Source organism: Zosterops lateralis (assembly GCF_965231275.1).
Source record: "Zosterops lateralis genome assembly, chromosome: 2".
In the NCBI taxonomy this organism is placed as follows: Eukaryota; Metazoa; Chordata; class Aves; order Passeriformes; family Zosteropidae; genus Zosterops; species Zosterops lateralis.
Genome location: NC_139763.1, coordinates 99,396,858 through 99,422,239, shown reverse-complemented (window position 1 = coordinate 99,422,239; position 25,382 = coordinate 99,396,858). Strand labels below are relative to the sequence as shown.

General features: G+C 39.4%; 1 protein-coding gene across 1 annotated transcript in view; it reads left to right on the top strand.

The window, feature by feature from the left end:
* Window positions 1–951: 951 nt before the first annotated feature.
* GUCA1C (guanylate cyclase activator 1C) overlaps window positions 952–25,382 on the top strand; it is a gene marked incomplete at its 5' end in the record, with an annotated part of 34,238 nt that continues 9,807 nt past the window's right edge. The window contains one exon of the mRNA XM_083881705.1: window positions 952–1,155. Within this exon, the coding sequence (XP_083737831.1) occupies window positions 952–1,155 (204 nt within the window). The remainder of the gene's footprint in view (window positions 1,156–25,382) is intronic.

The following is a 25,382-nucleotide window of genomic DNA, read 5'->3' as shown; positions in this document are numbered from 1 at the left end:
AACCTGTACACAGCTATGTACTGAAACACAGCACAGACATTATGACACTACAAGTTTACACAAACAATTTGAAGCAGCAGAAGCAGCAGCCCTGGAGCCCCTGTAATGCTGGCCACCCTTTTCCACCCTCACTTTATCTGTTCTCTTGTAGAACCTGGTATTGTGACACCAGGCAATGCAAAAATGTAAGCAGCATTTTCTATAGGTAACTGTATTTATTGGTATTCAATCTTATTGCAAGCTCTTGCCTGGATCTGTTCTAACACTTGTTCCCAAGTGCAACCACTTCTACTGGCCTAAGGGAAGGGAAAGAGCAGTGGGGAAGCAATTTTCAGGACAATACTGGCTTACAGCAGACTCAGATGCTTGTAGAACTGCTGTCTAAAGACAACAAGGTTTTTGTGCTTAGGGTATGGCCACTTTCAGTTTTTTCAGGTTATGCAAGTCAAATTGTGTTGCACTTTTGACCTGTAAGGTAAGATTTGGAACACCATATATACAGAAATAATAAAAATTAAAAGTTGCTTACTCCAAGGCATCTGCATGTATCCAAGTATTTAAATGGTTCTTAGTTAGAATTTTATAAATTATTAAAATGAAGTTTAGAAACTACCCTCAAAGTTCCTGTATGTTGCTTTTTCAATATTCATCCAGTTTAAATACCTTTAGCACCACAGATGCAAGTGCAAGATGAGAACTGGTATAATCAGTTCATCTGAGGCTCTGCAGACTGACTGTGCACAAAGACTGTAATTAGCTGCTAAAACCACAGGGTACTAAAACTGGGTGCCAGTAATCTTGCTAGGGTGCTATATTTACTTAGTCTATCTTGGTTGTGATCTGTAAGAGGTTTAAAGTAGCTCTCAAAGGCAGAGTTGGTGTTTGAATGGTCACTGTTGGGAAGCAAGAATCAGCATTTGGATGAATAAGTACTGAAAAAGGTTACCTGGTATGTTTGATGCAATGGGTGCTGCTGGATCAGCAGATGACATTAATGCTATGGAAATTCACCACTGGTACACAAAGTTTATGAAGGAGTGCCCATCCGGACAGCTTTGCCTGCATGAATTTAAACATGTCCTGGATCTACATGGACTTACTCCTGAAGCTAACAACTATGTTGAACAAGTATTTCACACATTTGACATGAATAAGGTAAGAATTCATTCTTGACTTCTGGGCTTTCTTATGGCTGTGTCATTTGATGCACTCTGAGACAAGTCTCAGAGAGCTGCAAGCTCCCTACTCAGAGGTAATGGAAGTGATTCAATAGAAAACTCTGAGCAGTTAAACAGGAGTGGCTGGCAAACAATGTTGAATGCTCTGTTCCCAGTAAATTTTGCCAATTTGAAAGTTTCATGCAGTTGTTCTAATACATGCTGATGGTTTGTCATCTTTGAAAACCAGATTTTTATTATTATTTTCAGAGTGCATTCATGATTGAAAATTTTATTTATATAGCTGCTTGAAAAATCTTTCTAAGGCAGTGGGTGTTCAGCTGGATCCATAGGCATTAATGCTTTCAGATTATGCAACACAGGCACAATAAGATTCCTTCTGTCACGGGATTCATTCTGAACACCTTCTGTGGCCTGATTTGGTATCAGTCAATCTCCCTTTTCCAAAGGCACATCTGTTCGGTTTTGATCCATCATCCCAATTTTACTGCTTAAATCCTAGGTCCTCCTAAGGATCTGTCCAACAGCTGTTAGATGTATTGTATGTTATTCCAACACAGCGTCCATACAGGTTCCTTTTAGCCACAACACTCATCCAGAGCCATTTTCCCCTTAAGCCAAGGTAACACTTTCTACCAAATGTGACAAAAGAAGTGAAGAGTCATCTGTAATCCCTAAAAAAGACACAGAAATTAGTCTTAGGCTGAATTGTCAATAATAAAAACTCAGCTTTTGGCTAATAGAAGAGATGGGCCCATTTTGGTATAAAGAGGTATTTTAAAAAAACAATAAAGCATTAGTGTTCTCTACCCACATTATTTATCTCAATGAGTTCAGAGATGTATATAGAAAATCTTATTATATTACACAAATTACTTTAACAGCAGGTTACAACTGATCCAAATAGTAGCCATAACTGCTCCATACATTTTCCTGTTCAAGAAATTGCCTTTCTGTTCTTCATTATGGAATTTATTATACTTGTTTCAGAAAATACTGAGAATATAAGGTATCTTGTGTGTTTTTACATGGAACAGTACCTCTATTACACTGTTTTCTTATGTTTTCATATATGTCTCCCCTCCCAATTCAGCTTGTTTTTTTGGAATTATGTAATTCTTTCTTCCATAATCCTCAAGGACTCTTCCTATAAAATCAGGCTTCTTGCATGCTCTTTTCTTCCCACGGCCAATTACCAGATGGTTGAACACACGGAAATTTGATTAAGTAGTATCACCTAACTCAATAAATGTGCTAATTACAGTTGATGAGCAAATTTCCAGTCTACAAACATGAAACTTGACTGGCAGAAATTGTTAATTTGCTGTGTTCTTTTCAATTAAAAAATTAATGCCTTAAGTTCCCCAGAAAAGCTTTAAGAATGGTAACCTTCCTGCACAGCACACAGGGACAGTGTCTGAGCTCACCCAAGAGCTTTTCCAGTTTAGCATTAATGTGCACTGCAAAAAGCCCTTGACAATTCAGTGCTCTGGAAAAGTGTGGGGAGCTTTGAGTGCTGGGGATTTTGGCTTTTTATTTTATGGGACAACATCTTTGAGTTTGTTGGTATTTTAAAAGTTCCTAATTGCCTTTCTCCCACTACAAGTAGCTTATCACCCATGGAGTAGTTTGCTCAAGTTATCTGAGGAATATTAAGATGTATGCCTTAAACTTATCAGGTTATATACACTATATATCAGTTTGACTCTTACTACCAATCAATCTTTCATCTCCTTCTCTGATATCCCCTGAACATTTTAATCAATTTGTATATTTCCGAAAAATTTCAAAGATAAGGCATTTCAGTTAATCAATTCCTAATATGTTCATAAAATTTGGCAGCTGGGTAGCAGGGACACATCCAGAATGAATGCCCCATTCATGCAGAATTAAGCTTTTACTCATTAAGGCAACAGTTGGCTGACAAAATGATCAGGCACTTGTTTCCTTTTGCCCAGAGAAAACACAGGAGGGAGCTGGGGTACCAGTGTTTGGGGTTTTAGGGGACAAAAGACACAGTTTGTATGGCTCTAGGTTTTTGTTTTGCTATTCCCAGAAGGGCTTGTTTAATTAATGTTCCACGTTAGACAGAAAAAGATGCTTCAGGTTTTTATCAGTTTGGAAGTCTTCCCCCATTTTAATGAAATTTAACAATGATTTGGCCTTCAGGGCTTCATAAAATCCACTGTAAAATGGTTAATGCTAGGCTTAAAATCTCATTATTTAATAATGTGCTCCCACTAAATATCTGATATTCATTTCCTGTTCCGCAAGATGCTGTAACAATCTTCCACTCGCTACTACTAATCTGAGGCATAGATTTTATTGTGTGCTTTCTTAATTGAGCTGTTGCTCAGCTGTGGGAATAGGACCAGGCAAAGTTATTTAGAAGGCAGAACAGGAATGGCACATTTAGAATTGTCAATTACATAAGATTGTATAGTCTATATCCATTTGGAGATGGAAAGAAGATGAAGAATGGGGCTTCCATTCCCAGAAAAACAGCTGGCAAGTTTTAATCCCTTCCCAATCTATTTGTATAATTTAGTAGTTGGAAAGGTTTAAAGACTTAGGGAAATGAATCAAGTGAACCAGAATATTTTATCTGAATGTTTTATTTTTTTCCTTTAAATACTAATAAAAAATCTAATTTTGATTAAATGGCAAGAGTATAACTACATTATTCAGATACAACACGTAGCATCTAGATAAGCTGTAGCTCAGTTTTATTCTCCTCTCGCCTTGAGTAAAGTCTTGTGAAAGCCTCATTGAAAACTCTGTGGCAAACAAGAACCAGAACCTCTCAAACAATGTGCCAGGGTTTCATAAGTTTCCTCTTTGGCATTTACACTGCTTCTAATCTCTTTAGTTAGACATGATATGTATGTTTATCTGCTGTAATTTATGTTTCCTGTGAAGTCATTCTGTGGGGCTTCAGGCTGACTTAGGGGACTGATTTTTGTAACAAGCAGAATGAACTGTGGCCATACCAGCTTGCCAAGAGAAATGCATTTGGGAGTTTTGTGGCTTGGCATGGCTTTCCCAGTAACAGCATCCTCATAGTGTTCTTGGTCATTCCGACTGCATCAACACTTCTAACAAGAGCACAGCTCAGTCAGAGTACAATAGAAAAGCATTTGTCTTCTGGATGCTGGTCTTAATGCAGAAATCCAGCTCAAGACTCCTTTCCGTACTTAGCACAGACAAAGGATCTTACTTCAAGATGACTCAGCTCTTTCCAAGTTAGATGGACAAAGTCTCTCTGCCCTGCCTTATACATCAAGGGAAAAACAATTTACCTGAGTCAGTGGAAACTAACTCTTAACAGAAGATTTCTTTTAAATCAGTTTCTGAAAAAAAACCTACATGTAAATAAATCAAGGTTCTGAAGTGGCATAACACATACAGATGCAAAAGGCCATAATGCCATTTTATTTTGATGTTGAAAATTACAGCATTAGTTTTCTTTTGTTTTCTTCACCCTGCCCTCTCCAAACGCACTCCAGCCCAAATTCTGCATGTTAATTTTCTCTGATAGAAGATTAGATTTTCTCTGCTGCCATAGTGGTAAAAATCACTGCCAGATCTATGGCATTAGTGGATGAAGAAAAAAATTCAAGATGAAATTTCTTTATTTCGCATGCATGCGTTTAGATTTTAGGAAGTGAGATTTCAAGCGAACAACAAACTTGGTGTCTGCAGGCTTCTCCCTGAACCTGAAACTGCAGAGGATGACTCTGTCAGCTTCCAGCTTCTATGATAACAAAAGAGCTATGCTTTAAATATTCAAATTGCTATCACTTTATTATCTGAAAACCCATCACTGTGACTGTGAACAGAACATGTGTGTTAAGTGGATTATGCAAATGAAGTAAAATTATTACTTTTTAGTATCTCCCCATGCTCTTGCTGTTTCAGAATTATATACATAAAGACATGCTGCTTTTTAACCTTAGGATTATATTAGGAAAAGTACTTATACCATGTTTGCTTTAGATGGGATGTTAAATCAAAGTAGCACTTTTAATTGGAGAGTCATGAGGAGTCTGTTTTCAGTAAGAAGTCCCCTTCCCAAATATCACTAGATCTGATTTATACCCTTTCTTCAGCTGCTATCATGTGAACTTCACCTGTGTTTGTATTTAAATAACCTGATATTTTCTGTGAGAGATTTCTGTGAGATCTGAAGATTTTTTTTCCCAATGCTAATGATACTGTATGATTTGTGTGAAGTTTAGCAAGAAAACCAAGGCTGCAAACCTGACACAAACTCTTATACAACATGAGCATAAATGTCATGTTTTGTCTTCAAGGGAGTCCCTGCAGAAGCACCTGAGAACAGGTCAAGGTCATTCCAGATAAAGAGAAGGACCCACCTATTGACAAGGTTTCAAAAATCTATTAAATTAATTGGTTTCCTTGTAGATGGGGCTGGATGAGAGCCTTAAACCCCTCAGGTTTTCCCCTTTCACTATTAGTAGGTTGTGTGAATATTTTTGTCTTCACTTTTCTTTTTAAAAGTTACTTTCCCTACCATTTCTAAAGTAAATTCTGTTCAGAGCTGCATTTTCAGACAGTTACAATGAATCTTTTCTGATTTTCTTCTTTATTTTATCATTGTGATTTTTATTCTTATTTGGAAAGATTGTAAAAGAGTTATACAGCTGTTTTACATCCCTATTCACCTCCTATAAAAAAAACCTTTTAAAACTAGGTAGTGGAAGGAAGGTAGACTTCAATTCCTGCATACATCAGAAAGAAGATTTTGTAACTTCAGTAAGATAAATGGAAAAAATTGATAAATGGAGTGGAAAAAGCACAGTGAAAAAAACAGGAATAGACAGGAATAAGTAGATAACAGCTTTTGAAGAGAGGGAAGAAACAAGTGAAATGTAAAACAAAAAGTAAAATTTGCAAAATCGAGGCCCAAGTATAAAGAGATGAGAATAAATGTTCAAGGAATGGAAGGAGGACATAGTGCCTCATCCCTTCTTTGTACATTAATTGAAACCCTAGTGGAACTGAAATGCCAGCTATGGAGAAAAAGTGTTGAAAAGAGAGTTAAAATCTTAACAAGAGATTCATTCTCCATCAGAAACAGAGCCGATAGTTGGACAGAAGCAACACATGGAAATAAATGTGGTTGTTTGCTCACTGCAGTGAAAGGTGGGGGGGGGTTGGCAGTGGCAGCCACAGGATCCAATCCCTGGAGGTGTCTCTCCACAAAGCCTCTCCAGTGTCCCAGAAAAGCACTGGAACGGGGATTGCTGGACAGAAATACCACCGTGCTCCTTAGCAAGAACACAAGCCCTTGTCTTGCGAGCCCAGGCCACTAGGAGATGCCAGTGGCTCAGTGTCTGCTCACCTTGGGAAAGGCTTCAGGAACCAGGAAGGAAAAGGTCTCAAATCAAAACAATGGCACCTAATTAGGGAAGATAGCCTCGTCTTTTAATTAAATGTTTGCTGATGACTCTGTTGGCTTGGCTTTCCTTTTTCCAAAGTGCTTAACTAGAGGATTCTATTGCTAGTAAGGGGAAAAAAAATTAAAATTAAAAATAATTTCAATTTTTTTCCAAATAGCTGTGCTGTGTAGGCAGATAAAAACAGGAAGCCAGGATTTAGATTTGTTTAAGGATCTATATGTAGCATTATTAACTGGAAAAATCCAATTTGTCTAAGCTGAAATGCTTCATGAAAACAGCCTGTGGCATCAAAACGTTGTTGGGGTGAGCATTAATTTAGATCTATTGCCATTAACATGAAGATTTCTGGGGATCCTACCATGAAGTTCATCAGCATGAAAAAGTTCAGTGATTTTTTTTTTTTCTTCTTCTTAGTTCTCCCAGTTGGGAGCCAGGACATTTCATTGGCCTCTCAGATTTTCCCTGGATGAGAGGACTCTTTCTCTTCATTTCTAATGAGACCACTGTAAAGTAGCAGGTTAGCCGTAGCAGGGATTGTTAGTCCCACCTGCAGTTCCCTGATACCCACCAGAAAAGGTGCAGCCCAAGATCTTGCCCACCATGAGTTTAGGAAAATCAGTGAATTCACAATAGCTACTAAAAGAAAGTATTCCTGACTTATCCTCCTGACAAAGGAGGATGCGCCTCTTCAGCAACTAGAAACCTTGATGAAAATAACAGCTTCAGCAGTGGGTTCTCCTTGTAAGTCATGAACTCCAAATGGAAAATGTAAAATTGGTATCTCAGAGCACTTCCCATAATCATTAAAAGTAAAGGAACAGCACAGCACTACAAATAGCTCTGTGAGAAGGATAAGACTTGTTATTTCATTATGCGTGCTTTGCTGGTTATTTATAGATACTGGTGCACTGTGGCATGTGTGTGTGGCTAAAAACACCCACAAAATTACATCTGTAACTGGTTTAATGACAAAAAAAGCCCTCCTAGACTGGGCTCTGCACAACTAAGATAAGCACAGTTGACTTTCTCATCACCAAGATGTGTATCATTGAGCTATACTCATAATCTCCATGTCAGGAATAATGAAGCAGTACTACAAAAAGAAATCACAGATAATAGGCTCTTATAGATGTATTGTTTTAATGGTCGCTGCCTTCTTTTTCAGTTTTAAAGCTGTACAAAAACTCAAGGAGTTAATTGTTTGTACAACTACAGTAGCAGGCACACAAGGAATGTGGCTGCAAACTAGCAAAGTTGGGCCAGTACTTGATGAGTGTTTTCAATGAGAGAATAACTCAGCAACTGTGTGTCCCACAGTGGTGCCAGGGTTTAAACACCTCAGAAAGCAGCAACGACCTCTCCTTTCCCCATCCCCATGCTTGAGTTAGCAAGAATTTGTGAGTTCTCTTGCCTCAGATTAGCGGGTTGTGTCCTACTAGAAATTTGTCTTATTGGGGCAAAAATTTTTCTGGTTTATAAAGTATAGCCCTTAAAAGCAAGCTACATTCTGATGAAGATAAAAGAAAGAAAAGTCAGCTTGGTCTTCCTCCTTGTATAATGCATAGAAGAAATGCAAATTTGAGAAGCTAAACACTCATTCAAATAGTTAGAAAACTGTAGAGTGGTCCAGAGGGAGAAAATGGTGATGGTTGAGACCTAATAATTTGGGTCTTAAAATCAAAAAAAAGCAAACAACAAAAAAGCAAAAACCCCTAACACTGAAAGCCTTCATTGGTAAATTTTCTAAGATAGGCTGACCCAGCTCTTCCAGGAGGATAGCCTTCTCTTCCCAAAACTTTGTGTCTTGGCCAGATGTCTCTCTTTCATTTGGACTGTCTAGGTATTCTCTCTGAAAACATCTCACCCAGATCTGATTGACCTGGAAGGGAAGTTGCATCTACCCTAAGAGACATAAATGGACTCTGAAGTTGGCTACAGATGATGAGTGGCCACATGCCTATGGGGACTTGGAAGGCACTAGAGGGAGATGACAGGACAGGGGGAAGGAAACCATGCTCAGAGGCATGGGAATGCCTGCAATGGTGCTCCCTCTGCTCCTGCCCACACAGCTTCCCTGTGCCACTAAAATGAGCAGTGGCAGATCTCCATATGCACCCAGCACTGGTAGGATCCAGCATCTGATAGCAATGGAGTGCTGGAAAGAAAGAGATGGAGAAAGACAGACATGGAGCAAAGTATAAAAGTGTGAGCTGAATCACACAAGCAAGAGATGTGCCTTTTTTCAGAGAAGACAAAGAAATTGCCACATAGAACTTGCTGAGGAAGGAAAGTGGGGCTGGATTGAGCTGGAGCAGATGCAAAAAGTTAATTGGCAAAGGTGACATGACTTTAGACAAAAATCTGTAGATAAGCTTTTTATTCAAATACATGTAAAACTTGGCATTTGTCACTTCGTGCAATAGCAGTTCTCTTTTTTGTATTACACTTCAAAGAGGTAGCATTTAGCTGCATCTATCAGAAGGGAAAGATGTGTGTCCTTGTTTCACAATACAGGGATGAGGTATGGGTTGCCTACTGCCAAGGTACCACTGTTTTCATGATACCCAAGAGAAAGAGAAAATCATCTTTATTATTTTAATTTTCTGCTTTTTTATATTTCAAGTTAGTTCCTCATCACTCTGCTGTGAAATTTTTTTTTATTGTGATGTGTTTTGTTTTTGGGTTTAAGGCTCAAATTCTATTTTCAACCTCTTTCAAAAAACTACCTTTTTTCACTTGTAAAGAAACCTAAATTACATGATCCCTTCTACAACCTAGAGCTTTTATACCACTTTCAGAGCAGAATTAAGAAATCTGATCTAATTTTCTCATGGTTCCCTACAGAGACAGTTTTGCTTTACCTGCAATGTATATTTTCTGTGTGCCCATGTTGTTGCATGTCTTTGAACCAGCAATCTTTATTGTGGGACTATCATTTTTGGTGTAAGTCCATATTCCCACTGTTGCCTGTTTGTATGGTTTTTTTGGGGGTTTTTTTTGTTTGTTTTTTTTTTTGGTTTTTTTTTTTTTTTTTTTTTTTTTATTTCCAGGATATTGTACAGATTCCAAAAAGCTTTTGGCACCTCAATAGATACTGTAATTTTATCTTCACCTTTTAGAATCAGCTTCATTTGGTACAGATAGCCCATTAGGAATTGTTTCACTGGGTTTTCTATACACAATCTAGTCTCTACACCCACTGTTTCAGCATTTTTTCAATTATCTTTTCTATATTAATTTATTTAGTTCAGCTCCACGTTGTTATCAATTTTTCTAATTTTATTTATAAATAGAAATGCACCAATGCCTTTGGCTTCTGGAACAGGTGATTTCTATAGAATTTCTACTATCTCAGCACATGCTTTGTCTGCAGCTCATTAAGTACCATCAGACTATGCAGAGGGTTATAAATTTTAGTCTTTTTGTGCCCCATAAAATTCACCTTTCATTTTGTCAGGTGTTATATCAACGAAATTATACCATTCTAGTCTCCTAGTAGGGGTGAGGGATGCTGTGAGACTGAACTATAAATCAGATAAATTTTTTACCCAGGCATTTTTGTCATCTTTACAGGTGTTTTAGTTATTCTTATTAAGGTAAAGGGATTCTGAAAATAGGTATTACTTTAAAAGCATTCCAACATTAACTTAACATTCTCTTATAAGTCTTCTGCCAGAATGTACAAAATCTGACAAAAAGCCAAACTTCTAAGGCCCTTCTTTGAGGAAATGCAGCAGTCTCTCCTGTGCCTTGATCACTGTGAGCACACTTCCTCAAGACTTGCTATTTGGAAGCAACAAGCAGAAGAAATGTATGGGGTTTTGATGGGAAGAAAAGAGGAGGGAGGGGAGAGGGATCAGTATTCATGAGCAACTCCCAAGTTCCCTGTGCTTAGAGTGAAATCCAGTGACCAGTGTCTGTACAAGGTCACTGTACAGACACTGTGAAGAGACGGGAGGGAGCTGTTATTACCCAAGTGAAAGAGACAAAAGTGGAAGGATGACTAGGACTGGGTGAGTTATTGATGGACAGTCCTTAACCTAACCATATCATGTCAAATTTTCAGCCTGCTAAAGTCTTGTTCCTGATACTCTATTGTCTTGGTTTCAGGTGGGATAGGGTTCATTTTCTTCCTTGTATCTGGTACAATGCTGTGTTTTGGATTTAGGAGGAGGAATATTAATAACACACTGATGCTTTGGTTGTTGCTGTGTAGTGTTTATCCTATATCAAGGACTTTTCAGTGTCTCATGCTCTGCCACTGAGGAGGTGCATAAGAAGTTGGGAGGGATCACAGCCAGGACAGCTGACCCAAACTGGCCAAAGGGATACTCCATACTACAGAATGTTATGCTCAGTATATAAACTAAGGAGAGTTGGCTGGGAGGGGCCAATTGTTGCTCAGAAATGGGCTGGGCCTAGCTCAGAGAGTGGTGAGTAATTGAATTGTACAACACTGTTTTTTCTTGGGTTTTATTCCTCTCCTGCATTATTATTATTAATTACTATATTTATTTTAATTCAATCATTAAACTATTCTTATCTAAACTCACTAGTCCTACCAGTCTTTTTCCTATTCTCCTCTTCATCATCCCGCCAGGGGCAGGATGGGGAGAGAGTGAGAGCACAGCTGTCTACAGCACTCAGTTGCCACTTGGGGTTAAACCACAATACCTGTCTTTGCTGTTTGACACAATCACTGCTCATTCCTTTAAGAACAGGGCATGATGGCTGAAGAAGAAAGTTCGGAATTGTCATCAAACTCTGCATCCCCAAGAGGTCTGTCTGCTCTCCTTTCACCTCTCTTGTCCTTGCATCACCTTCATTTACCCTCAGTGTTCAAGCCAGCACACACCTGCACATGAAATGCCTGCACAGATGTGTTCCCATTCTCTCTCACTCACTGGGATCACACGGCAGGTCTAGGGCTGGGACATGGTCTCTGGAGGAAAGGCAACACACCAACTTATCCATTTTTCCCTATGTTCTTTGCTTACTGAACCAGTTTTACTTAAACTGATGGCATTGTCTGGATCTTTCTGTTTGATCTTCAGAGCTTCATAGGCACATGAGAAGTGTGCTTCAAGCTTCCTTACTCACATGCAATATTTTGAAGTATATGATAATAAACTTGTTGCTGTCCTTATAGAGAGAGCTGAAGTACAGACCATTAGGAGTATGGGGGTCCTTCTCAAAAATTGACCTGATGCTATAATATTGCTTGCTCTCAGGATGAAGTCAGGTTGGAAGATAGTAGCCATTTTTCATGGGCTGTGCTTTTTAACACCACTGTGTGATTGTAAATGAAAAGGATGAGGGGCAGTGTATTCTTTCTGCGTCACCAACATGTTCACTCTAGTATTTATAGTTCCTCATTTCTTTGTCCTATAGTAACGCTCCTGAGCCGCTCATCTCCTTGTATAAAACCTAATCTCTACAGAAGTATTACTGATACCTAACCCCTTCCCTGAGCTTATGGAGGAAGAAGGAATTCAGCTTCTGAAAGCTGTAAAACAAAAAGCAGGATTACAGCACTGACCAAGAACAAACCTGTTTTTAATTTACTTACTAGACTAAATTGATTTCTGTTAAGGAAGTTACTGTAAAAGATTCCTCTTCCATTTAAATTCTATGACAAGGCTGGTAACCAAAACTGTGTATTATACCTGGAAACCCACACCAAGAGGGAAGAAATGGGAAGCAATTTACACACAAATACAAGATCCCACACAGCATATTTATGATAAAAAGTACACCAAGGAGGAGTCCAAAGGGCTCAATTTTTAGAAAGGCTTAATCCACTTACAGCAAAGAGGATATAACAACAAGCATTGCTGTTTGCACCCTCAACTTTTCCATCCTTATTTGCAGCAAAAATTATAGCTATTTCTGACAGGTATTCCAGAATTACACTTTTGCGCGTAGCTAATGGCTTGTATATAATTCAAAATCAGTCACTTTTAGTATATCCTCTTTATTTTTTTAGTAACAGGTATGTTTGTAGTCAGTGGAAGAGTGATGAACTATAATTTGACCATGGTGCTCTTTGCTTCTGCTTTAACCACAATTTGAAATCCCATCTATTTTAGACCTGGGCATTAAAGGTAATCTCATGAGTAGAGATAGGCACTACATAAAAATAGAAACTTACGCTGTAAGATGTTTAACATAGTAGTTTAAAAGCCATATTAACCCGAGTTGTGGTCATGAGCAAGACTTTGAACCTGGGAGATAGAAATGTGAACACACAAAAAGGAACGCTTACTGTGTAACAACATGGGCGCCCAAGAATCATTACCAGATCCCCCTGCGCAGATGCATCATTATTACAGCAAATTTATGAGAGAATGTCCATCTGGGCTGCTTAGTCTGCATGAATTCAAGAAACTTTTGGATCTTCAAGGGCTGGATCCACAGGGAGACGTATACATTAAACGAGTGTTTGATATCTTTGATCTGAACCAGGTAAATCTTCTTTTCTTTTTTCCTTTTTTTTTTTTTTTTAATCTCATACTATTGCCTTTTTTGTGACTTGTAGCCTGCAGGCTCTTTTTTGTGCTATTCTCCCAAAACTGCTCTTGTGGACAGGTTTGCCATTAAGGTGCACTAGAGGTGAAGAAGTGACACTGTGCTTTGAGGGTTTGGATTAGGACTTTTGTTAGTACTTTCTGTGAACATTTAAAAAAATATCAGGAAACAATTCTTAAAAAAGAGATGTAATTTCCAGTTCACTGGTTATTCTTCTATTCATTGCTTATCCTGTGCTTGTATATAAGCAAATGAAAACATTGCTGTGCTCAAAGTTAATAAGTTCTTACAAAAATGTTTGACAAAGGGGAAATACGGTCTGCACTTAACTGAAGATGAAGTGCAGTGTATATAAATGGATTTAAATGGATTTTCTCAGAATACCATATTGAACATATGGCAGAGGGGAAAACAACTCATCTGAGAAGCTTACACTCAGTGTACACGTCGCAAGACCAAATACTACTGAAGAGGTCAAGCAGTTTCTCCAGGCTATACTTCTAAGTGACCCTCCTTTATACTGAAATTACTGCTCATGATTGCAATCAGCTCTCTGTAATGTAGCTAACTCCCAGACAGAAAAGATGTATTTTCCTTAGTAGCATAGACAAGGCTGAAGACACGGTCATCTGGTACTTCTGTGTAGCACCCTTTTCTAGGTCTGTCTTGAGCACTGCCTCATGTTTGTGAGGTCCTGGAGCTGGCCACCCTGAGCCCTCCACTCCTTTGACATTGAGTGGCCTGGGGCCATGCTCTGCAGTTGTGGGGGCATCTGTGGAGCAGTAACGTGAAACCTTCAGGTTTGTTGAGACCTTCAGATTCTGGATTAATGTAAAAGTGAGGAGAGTGGATTCAAAACAGGTTAGAGAAAGAGCATTTGCTCACCCTTTGCTGTAGCAGTGGCCAAAGACACTGAAAACAAAATAGGAGTCATCTGCTAATTGTTGCTGTTCTGTCTGGTGTTAGAGTTGTGTCACTCTGCTCTGCAGGTTGTCATCACCTGTATATGCAAAGTGGTTAAGCTGCCAGATACCAAAACATCTGCTTTTATGAGAAGTAGAGGACAGATGCTTGAGGGAACTTAATACACATTTTAAATGTAGATGGGGGAGGTATGTATGGCATCAAAAAGAGAGAGGCATGAAGAGCTGCACCAGGACTGTCAACTGGAGAACATTCTGCCTTTTCAGCATAGCTTTCAGGATCACTGTCCTGAAAGATCTCAGTCACCTCATCAGTGTGACTGAACTCCCTCTTTTACTTTTTGCTGCATCTGTCTGGGCTTTTGTCATCTTCTTCAGATGAGCTAAGATCAATACAGGCTGAGGAATGGGGTAATGACCAGGAATTCAGTCTTGCAGGAAAGCTGGTTCATCAGCCATCCTATTGCTGACCATCACAACTTTCAGGAGCACATCCTTGGGGGGACTGCAGGGTATGGCTGTATAGTCAGCACAGGAGAAAGCATTTCCCCTACTGTCTTCTCCCTTGTCTGTATTTTGTCAGTCTTGGGGTCACAGATACCAGACCAGTTAGGGGTGGCCTGTTTGATTAAACTAACTGGGTGGGTTGGAATGCAGTCCCTTCACCAGAGAAGGTCATGTGTGTCCAAATGGTGTCTTAGTGTAGCACCTCTACCAGTCCCTACAGATATCCCTTTTTTTCAGGTGTTTCATAAGTAGTTTTACTAAAAAAATCAGCTTTCCACGTAATGTGGAGTTGAACTGTGGTTACAGCAAGGACATCCCAATGTGTAGATCAGTTTCCAAGCTAAAAGAAAAATGAGGAAATAAATCCCCAGAAAACGGAGTAGAGAAATAAGTATTATACAATAGAGCAGCTGGGAATCAAGCTAGAGTGCAGCAAAACTCAGAAATCTGTGCTGATCAATAGCCTGTGAGCATTTGTAAAGGTATGTTAGATACTGAGAGGATCAACCTTGCTAGGGAAGGATGTCAGGCAAACAAAAATAAAACTGGCCTATTTGAGACCAACAGATATTTTTAGTCAGAAAAAAATGGAAAGGAGCAATTTAAGATGCAAGATGCAAGATTTATATCCTGTGCCCATGGCAACTTTTTACAGAGCTTTACAGATTTGTTGTATTTTAATTTCTACTCAGTATAATGATTGTGTTCCTTTATTCTTTTTTTTCCTAGCATTGTTAAAAGCACTCTGTTTTCATAAATTTAATTTCTTTTTTTATTCATTATCAAGATGAATGGCCACTGTGTTTAAGGAATACTTTTAGAAACAAGAAGCAGCAATCAAATGCTTTTCAAATATACGGCTGTAAATTTTTTATGTGATTAAGCTGAGAATAAAGTGGCAACAGCTTCTTAGGGCAGGAAGAAAGTAATGTTGTTTATGAGGTTAAATAAGAAGATCTCTTTATTCCACATACTCCCTTTTTGTCCTAGAACCTGTAGAAAAGTTTTTCTACAGATTTTTCTCTGCCCCAGGATTTTTTGGCAAAAATGTAGGATTTGATCCTGAAAAGCTTTTTAGTTAAGTACAGATGCATGAAGAATGGTCAGTGGATGATTGACTGGGGGTATCACACTGTGGGCTCTGAAATTGCAGCTATTATTGTACAAATAAGGGGTCTCTGATATTATATAGAACTTTTAGGCACTGTGCTGTATTAAACAGATGAGAATCATCTCCAAGCCACAACAGTTAGTGGATGTAATAATGCATAATGCACAAATTCAGAAATAATATCATCATTTTTGCTTGCATTCAGTTCCTTCAGTACTTTAACAGCTTCTGAGGTATGAAGATCAAAATTTTGTTTCCTTTTCTATGCATTCTTTTCTGGTTTTTGCTTTCTAATTAAAGGGTCACTATCTCAGTGACTGGTGGAGTATACCAAACTTCTTGATAGAAATTGTTTCCTTTCTCTTAAAAATGCCTTTTATATATAAGTGCTGTTATAATTAGATGATTGGCAAACTTGAACCTTCTCCCAGCTGCTGACTTTTTATAAATATATGACCTGATTTTTTCCTGCTCTAACCATGGTTTAATAGTGGACTTTTACAGTTTAAAAATTGTTATGAATTCTATTGCTGATGGTTATAAAAATTATATAGTTTAGTGGCTAGTTTACAGTTGATCTAATCTAGAGAAATCCATTATGGAAAACTTGAGTCATTTAATACGGTCTTCTCAGCATAAAATATATTTTTCACATGTAGGCTTCCGTTTTCTCAAAATAGGAATCTGCTCCGAAAGCTCTGCTAAAGAGTTAGTCCTGTGATTAATCTACAATTCCAATTATAGCAGCCTAATGCCTCAAGTTAATCTGAGGACATCCATGTTTGGAGGTATATAACATAGGAGAAGAGGGTAAAACACTCCTGAGAGGAGCATAGATTTTCTCCCCTGTATTTCATGTGTGCCCAGTTTAAAACCTCTAGCATGTAAGGTGTGGAATATTGACCTCACAGGCTGCCAGTTGGACTGTGGGATGTAATTACAGTTGTAAATTTCACCTTCTTATCATCTTTGCTGCTTCTAGCTGAATCCTGTTACAGACACTCTTCTCCCTATTAGGATTTCCAGTAAAATCCCTAATTTTCCAGTAAACTGAAAAGAGTTTAAAAAGAATAATAGCAGCGGGGTAAGATTCTTTTTGACAATTTGTGATAGATTGAAAGCCCAGTCAAAACTCATTTCACTCTCAAGTCATCCATACAAACACCAACAGGAATTCAGTTGCAAGCCAAACCTTATCATTCCCTGCCTTTCTCTAAGTTGGAGATAAAAAAGTAGTTCAGCTCCCCACTCATGGAAATTAATGGCTAGTGGACAAATGACAAGGAAGGGAACATCTTCACACAGCAATTAAATGCTATGTGGAGATTGTGGTCTCCTCTGGTGTCAGCAGCAGGCAGATCATTTTGTGCCAAAGAGACAATGGTGCTGTGGCTCTTTGGCTTCTTGGGCTCAGTTATCTCACATGCTAATGTGTGTACAGGGACACCTGTGAGGTACAGCAACATCTGTGAGGTACAGGAACATCTCTGAGGTACAGATACATCTGTAAGGTACAGGAATATCTGTGAGGTATAGGGACACCTGTGAGGTACAGGTACATTTATGAGGCACATGAACATCTGTGAAGTACAGGGACACCTGTCAGCACTGTACAGAAGTTTGTGGCTCTGGCTCAACAGAGTTCACCTGTTCAAGGCACAAAGGCCATTTCCAGGCAGGGACTGTTTCTGTACAAGGTTAGTGGCAAAGAGTGTGTCTGAAAACCTTTCCTCTCATGAACATACTGGATAAGCACTAACCCTTCCTAGTTTGTCTCTCGTGCAGACCACCAGTGGTTTCAAACCTAAAGTGACCCTATACACCAAGAACACAAGTGTCTTTTTAAGTTTTTAAAGTTTCTTAAAAACAGGGACGATCATGTGAAGGTTTTTCAGCCCTTCCTTGCCCTTTGTGGGATGCTTTGCTAATAATTAAACATACAAACAAGCAAACAAATAAATATGCTAGTGAAGTTGGAAAGCTGTTCTTCATCATTATTAACAGCATTGAAAAATAAAGATGCTGAGCATTCGGAACTGTAATTGCAAAGTTCACTTTCCTTGAGATTATCACAAGGAGTGCAGAAGGTAGCATTTCAGCAAATGTTTTATTGATGACTCATACATTAATACTTGTAAGCATTATTTATATAATGACATTGGCAGGATAATAAGTGGTGGGTTTATCTTTTGCCACAGCTTTCCAATGAAAACTTCCAAAAATAATGCATTTATTAAAATACAAGTGCAACCAAATTAATTTTTTTAAGGATTCCCTTTCTTAGATTTGAAGAGACCCTTCTTAGGGAAAAATTATTTCTGTCTTCTTTGCCCTTAAGCTATTTGTAATACAAAAAGGATAAATCTGCAAGCACATACAAACACATTTAATTCTTCTTACTTTTTTCCCTTCCCCTGCGTCTCAGCCCACACATAACTGTCAGTCCTAGTTCATGCATCCTAATGATGAATTTTAGAGAGGAAACAGTTATGTTCACCTATAATATCTCAGTAGTTGCCAAGTATCATGATGTATATTGGGTTTTCGGTGAGAATATGTATCATATTTCAGTGTTATTATATCTGCCAAAATGAGTTTTCACCAATGTTAAAGGAGAAAACGTATCTAGGAAAAAAAAATTCTGGTGTATCCATAATATATAGGATGTGTTATTTGCTCTTAGGCAGAAATAAGGAAAAATTCTACAGTCATCACTGCTACTATTTAACACTTATTCTGAAATATCTTCTTTCTTTAAATCAGAAACCCAGATCACTGTCATTCATTTCCTGTTAGCTTGCAGATAGGTTTTGCCACCACTAAAAATAACAATTGAACACTGTTGATTGATTGATTGATTGATTGATCGATTGATTGACTGAATTCTTATGACCGCTGAAGGACAAAATTTGCATAGCCATTTAACACGTGAAGCAATGGACTGAAAATGGGATGCTGCTGTTGTAGTTCTCTTACTGCTTCTTTTGGCATTAATTGAAACCAGCTACAGGAATAAGTGTCTGTTGCCTTGTAGGAAAACTGGATTTCAAAATGTAGGTTTACTGTGAAGAGTAAAGAAGATTAATAGGTGTGTGGCACTGAAGGAAAATTAGTCAAGTTCGAGGATTTTCTGTTAAAATTTGTAAAGCATTGGACAGACCATGTCAGAGAACACTATTTTCTGCTACTTATGCAGAGATAAAGTTGGTAGATGCACAAAATGGACACTCCACAGCAGCTTTAGAAATCTTTAGATAAGGAGCCACCAGCTGATGTCAATCTTTAATCATTTTTCTACTTTGTGTTTTTCATTTAAAATGTAAAGTAGTTCTCTGATAAAGTTCATCTGACATCATTATGCAGATTAGAATGATAAAAATAGATTTTAAAATTAATCCATTTAAAATATTAAGAGAAAGTTTTAAAAGGATGTTTGATGTAGAACAGATAATAAGAAATGCAAAAATATCTTACTTCAATAGAACTTTGTTGTGTGTAGAGATGACTACATAGCAATGTAAACTAAATCTCAAGTTAAATCTTTTTTCTTTTTTTTTTTTTTTTTTCCCTGAAGAATAACTGTTTCTCTTCATTCCTTGTACTTTGAACAAAGCCAAAAAGTGTTGGGAGGCAGACCACCTTTCCTTTTTTTTTCCTCATTCTAGCTCCTTCCCCACCGTCCTGCGGTGTCTTTATAATTCAAATTTTCACTTAGACTTTTCAGCATCTGACTTTGTGTTCTGGATATAAATAGATGTTATCTTCTTTTGGCTATAGGGACATGAATGTGGTTAGCCAAGTACAACATCTTTGGTATTGTAGTAGAAGGATATGAGAGTCATTTGGCCATAAAGTTCTCTATTAAAGCAGTGTTTGCCCTTCACATTCCATGAAAAGCATACAAATGTCCACAGAAAGATGTCATATTTTTCAGAGTTTTTTTGCTGCTTATGGTAATTTATTCTTTATTTGACCTTCATTTGTTTTTTTTTCTTTCCACTTTTTCCACCTTAAGAACTGTGAGAGAGAGAGGAATGTTATGTTCATCTCTTTGAAGCATCTAGTCTAGAGATTCTAGTGAAGATATTATTTTGTTAAAGACTGCAGGGCCCAACTGAGGAATTGTTACCTAGCACGATGTATTAGTTTTCTTCCACATGATCACAGAAGGTATGCAGAGCTCTTAAAGGATGAAAAAAATGGGTGCTAGAGAGCAATCCTTCAAAAACTACCTGGAACCTAAATCTTAAGCAATTCCACTACTTGTGGGATTAATTATAATAGCTCAGGATAACTTTGCTAACTGTCCTTTCCTGGAAAATATCATTTTCCGTTGGGCTTCTTTTCACAGACTGTCTTCCTTGCTGTGTCCTCAGAACTGGGAATAGCAGCTGTGATATGAATTGTCAGGCTGCCTAAGGAGTCATTTAGCCCCTTTGCTACATCCTTACATGTTTGCAGGCATTACCAAAGTGGACATAAAAATGGGTGCAATAGCTAATAGAGAAATAGTTAATCAGAGAAATATTTTCCCAAACTTTCCTGAACTACTTTCCTCTTTCTTGTCATAAGTCTCTGAATAATTGAGCAAACATAAGTTCAGCAACACACATAACTTTAGGCATAACTTTAGGGATGCCTTCAGCCTGAAATGACTCCTTGGACACTTTCCTTAACCTTCTCTAACCAACCAGCTTAGCCAAGGCAACAAGATTTCAGCAGCAACATCTGCATTACACCATGGGGCCAAGAACCATATAAACTGATTTTGCATCAAGGCAGGATGTTTTATATTATTCCTTTTCCATGGTTCTTGTATTGGCCCAGTATTTCCACTTTGCCCAGAGAAATCTAACTCTTGCTTTTTCTGATTTTGAAGGCTTTGTCACTCTTATAAATGTCCCCACAACAAGAAAAGGCCTAGAAAACTTATTTTTGTTTTACAACAGTCATTGCTATCAAGTTGTAGTCAGCAATAAAAACCTGTATGTGAAAAAATTAATCGGCTTCTAAACCAAGGGCAGGAAGAAAATAAGGCTCTGTATATGTCTTAGACAGAAAGAATTCTTCTGTTGGAAGTAACAAAAATCTACAGGTTCCTGATATAATAGGACTTTTTGAAGGTGACATGTAAAAGTCCTGTTCTGAGGATTTTTCTGTTAGTTTCAGACACAATCCAACGAAAGCAACAAAAACAACAAAGCCAAATCATTTGCTTCTCCTTAATTTGGAGTAATGTTGCTCAAAATTATCACAAATGTAAAGTAACCAGCCTGATTACTGTAAATGAGGAGGTTAAATTATGCTTTGCTGTGTTCAAGGCAGTATAGTTATCTAATTTTTCTCAGTACGATTAAGTGCCTTTGAAAGGTGCAGTGCCCTAAAATCTCTGCTGTGGTTAAGGACCTCAAAGACGAGTTTAAAGATGAGATTAGGGAGGTGAGGCAGGTAAGGAAGAGCAGTGCGGCACAAGTGAGAGTCACAGACCTCAACACAAGAGCCTGATGTCTCTCAGCTTGGGAGAGGGGTTCACCCCCTGAGCTGAGCTGTGGTTTTTCCTGTGTGACCATGGGGGAGATATGAGAAGGTGGGATGGGAAACCCACTTCTGTCCTGGCAGCATGGGTGGATCAGCTCAAGGAGGGAAACACTCACCGAGGGAGTTCCGCTGAAGTGAAGTTAGTTTCAGCCTCCCATGACCAAGCTGTCAGGTATTACAGAAGCGAGGATGATCTGTCAGATCCCTTGAAGGAACCGCTACTGTGTATGCCCAGGAAGAAAATGATAACCAGAGCTAGAGGGGCCCTGCCTCTAGCCAGAAAGAGGCACAGGAAAACTGGGTCTTTTGGACTGTGTGGATCCCATGGCCTGGCACATCAAAGCCACAGAAATGTGAAGCTTTGGTCAATACTGGGGCATAGTGTAACCTAATGCCATCTGGATGTGTGGGGGCAGAACCAATTTCCATTGCTGGGGTGATGGGGGGATCACAGGAATTGACTCTGTTGGAAGCCGAGGTGAGCCTGACCAGAAAGGAGTGGCAGAAACATCTGACTGTGACCAGCCCAGAGGCCCCGTGTATTCTGGGCATAGACTTCCTCAGGAATGGCTATTACAAAGACCTAAAGAGACTCAAGTGGGCTTTTGGAATAGGCTGCTGTAGAGCCACAGAACATTAATTAATTGAACACCTTTCCTGGACTATGAGAAAACCCATCTGCAGTAGGACTTCTGGAGGTAGAAGAGCAACAAGTACCCAATGCCACCTCAGTTGTGCACTGCTGGCAGTTTTGGATGAATTGAGGTGCTGTGCTCCCCATCCACAAGATGATCTGTGAGCTGGATAGCCAAGGGATGATCAGCAAAACCCACTCACCCTTCAACAGCCCCATCTGAAGGAGAATGGAGATTGACTGTGGATTATCATGCATTGAATGAAGTGACTCCACCACTGAGCGCTGCTGTGCCGGACATGCTGGAATTCCAGTATGAGCTGCAGTCCAAGGCAGTGAAGTGGTATTGCCACTATTGACATTGCTAATGTGTTTTTCTCCATTCCTCTGGCTGCAGAATGCAGGCCTCAGTTTGCTTTCACCTGGAGGGGCGTGCAGTACACCTGGAACCGACTGCCCCAGGGGTGGAAACACAGCCCCACCATCTGCCATGGGCTGATCCAGGCTGCACTAGAAAAGAGTGAAGCTCCAGAACATCTGCAGTACATTGATGACATCATTTTGTAGAGGAACCCTTTAGCTGAAGTGTTTGAGAAAGGAGAGAAAATCATCCAAATTCTCCTGGAAGCCAGTTTTGCTATCACGAAAAGCAAAGTTAAGTGAGCTGCCTGGGATATCCAGTTCCTGGGAGTAAAGTGGCAGGATGGACAGCGTCAGATTCCCACTGAGGTCATCAATCAGATCACAGCAATGTCTCTACCAATCAGTAAGATGGAAACACAAGTTTTCCTAGGCACCATAGGCCTTTGGAGAATGCATATTCCTGAGTATAGTCAGATTGTGAGCCCTCTCTATCTGGTTACCTGCAAGAACGATTTCCACTGGGGCCCTGAACAGCAAAAAGCCTTTGTTCAGACCAAACAAGAAATTGCTGACGCAGTAGCCCTTGGCCCAGTCAGGACAGGACCAGATGTGAAGAACATGCTTTACTCTGCAGCTGGGAACAATGGCCTGTCCCAGAGCCTTTGGCAGAAGGTGCCTGGGGAGACTCGGGATCACTGGGATTCTGGAGCTGAAGTTACAGAGGGTCTGAAGCAAACACTGCCGTGACAGTACAAACTTATAGTGTAATAATTTATCATTACCAACTAAAAGCCTACATTATCATTAAAATCATCACTTGCTTAATGCAAGTACGGTTGAATTCTTGACTGCAGGATTTAACATTATGAGTTTTGAGTTATGATCTGAAAGTTTTACACCATATGAGAAAGACATGACTGAACTCACGCCACAGCGCCCCCTGCAGCCGCGGAGGAATCATCGCATCTGCCCTGCCCGGCAGCGCCCCTGCCGGCTGTGACAGGAACTGCACCAAAGGGGAAAGGGCTCCAGAGCTGAGAAAAGGGTGTGGTTGGGATTCTGGTTTTGGTTTGTTGTTAATGCTGTGGTTGTTGTTTGTTCGTTTGCCTTGTTATACATATTAGCAAAGAACTGTCATTTCTTTGCCTGAAAGATCCTTAATTTCAAAGTTATAATAATTCAGAGAGAAGGGGGTAATATTTTTTCCAGCCTGCCTTGGTAGACACCTTTCTTTTAAAATGAGGCCACTTTTTCTGGAGGTTTGCCCTGCTACACTTTTGAATTTGTCAAACAAGAAAAATCTGCTAGGATTTTTAGCAAGGAATTTGCTGGGAAATGTGTTTTCAGGGCTGTATTTTTTAGCCTACTGCTTTAAGCTGGGAAAGATGTTCATAAAAGCACATGCAAAGGCTCAAAATTAGGAGTGCAGAAAACTTAACCCTAGCATCCAGAGGACGGCTGAGGGCAGAGTCTCTTTTCAGTACAGCCTTCCTGGGCAGAGGCCCCAGTCTGGTGACCTCCCTGTCTTCTCCAGTAATCTTGAAAGGAAATTGTCAATGACGGCAGGGAGCTAGGGGGTAGTTCTTAATTTTAAAGTAATAAAATTGGCATCTTAACATTTTGGATTTCACCAGGTTTTACCAAGGTAGCCTACAAGTCTGAGAGCCAAGTCACGTAGCTGACTCTTCATTTCCAAGTCCTCCAACACAAATGTCCTGGTGATTTCTAAGTCCCCAAACCTCTCAGGTCCTCTCCACCTGGGCAAAGCAGAACCTTGTGTAACAGTCTGGTCAATACAGCCTCATCCCTTTACGTAACAGTGAGAATTCAATGATTACAAAACCACTTAACGACCTGCAGCTCCTAATTCCCTGCTTTGTTCCTCATCCTTATTTAATAATCTTTGCTTGCTGAGGTCTCCCCCGCCCCATGATAAATGCCACTTCTGTTTGCTTACGAAACCTGTGAGTCTGGCCAAGCCAAACTCTAGTATACTATACTTCCTGGGGAAGTATCAAAGTAACAGAGTTAAAGTAGCTCTTCATTTCTTCAATAATTGCACATGTAACCTTTGAGGACCAGATGAAAGTACTCAGGAGGAAAAACAAACCAAGAATGGTTGGAGTCAATGATCTTTGAGGCCTTTTCCAACCTACATTATTCTATCATTCTCTGATTCCATGAAATGAGGGAAGAAGAAATAGAGTGAAATGAATCCTCCTTTAGGTTTCTGAGGGCATAAAAAGCAGTGCTATATTTGAAATTGGACCCAGTGAGAAAGAAAGAAGAACATAAGATTAGCTATAAATTTCACAGTTATTCTGAGCTGTTTGACCCACACCTCCTCCCTCTGCCTTAAGAGGTTTAAGGACTATTCCTAAAGACAGGCGATTGGGAAAGAAGGTGGCTTAATGACCTAAGCCCTAGGTTTGAAATACCCAGACCATCTATGTTTGCACATGTATTAATCCTGATAAACCATTTGAGATATTCTCCTGCTATCACATTGAGTTTAGAGATTTTTCAGGAGCAAATTTTGGAAACAAGGCACTGCTTATTGTACAGACTCTTGGTAGAGCCTACAGTGGTCCAAATAAGATGATGAGTTCACCCACCATAAGGTTTTCAGGGACAGAAATTGTCCCTTTTCACATGCTTGGCCACAGCATGTGGTATGAGTTGGCTGACTACCCCTGTAAGGGAATCCCTGTCACTTCCAGGAAATCACTCTCAGGGAAGAGCTAGGCAGCCAAAATACCAAGTTCAGATTGCTCTGGCACAACCTTGGATAACCGTGCTGTTTCAGATCAGCTGTGTATTTATAGCTGACAAGTCAATTATTTTTAATCTCTATAGTTTGAAGTCCTAAGAGTTTTTTTTAAGGATCTGTGAAGATTAGCAGTGCTGTTCTGGGAGCCAAAGGGTAATTCCCTCCTACAGCTCCAGGGCTGGGGTATTAATGGCTGTTGTATAATGCGGCAGTCCCTCACTGCCCAGCTTTGCCCCAGGGGACCCATATCTCTGTCCTCACCAAATAATGGTGAGCAGCCCCCAGTAAAGGTACATAGACTGACAGCCTGAAGCAAAAACCTCTCATGAAAAGACAAAATTAAATTCCTTTTTCCTCAGGAGATCCAGCAGCTAATGAAAAACTGAAATGGGCTCTGGGCCCTAGGC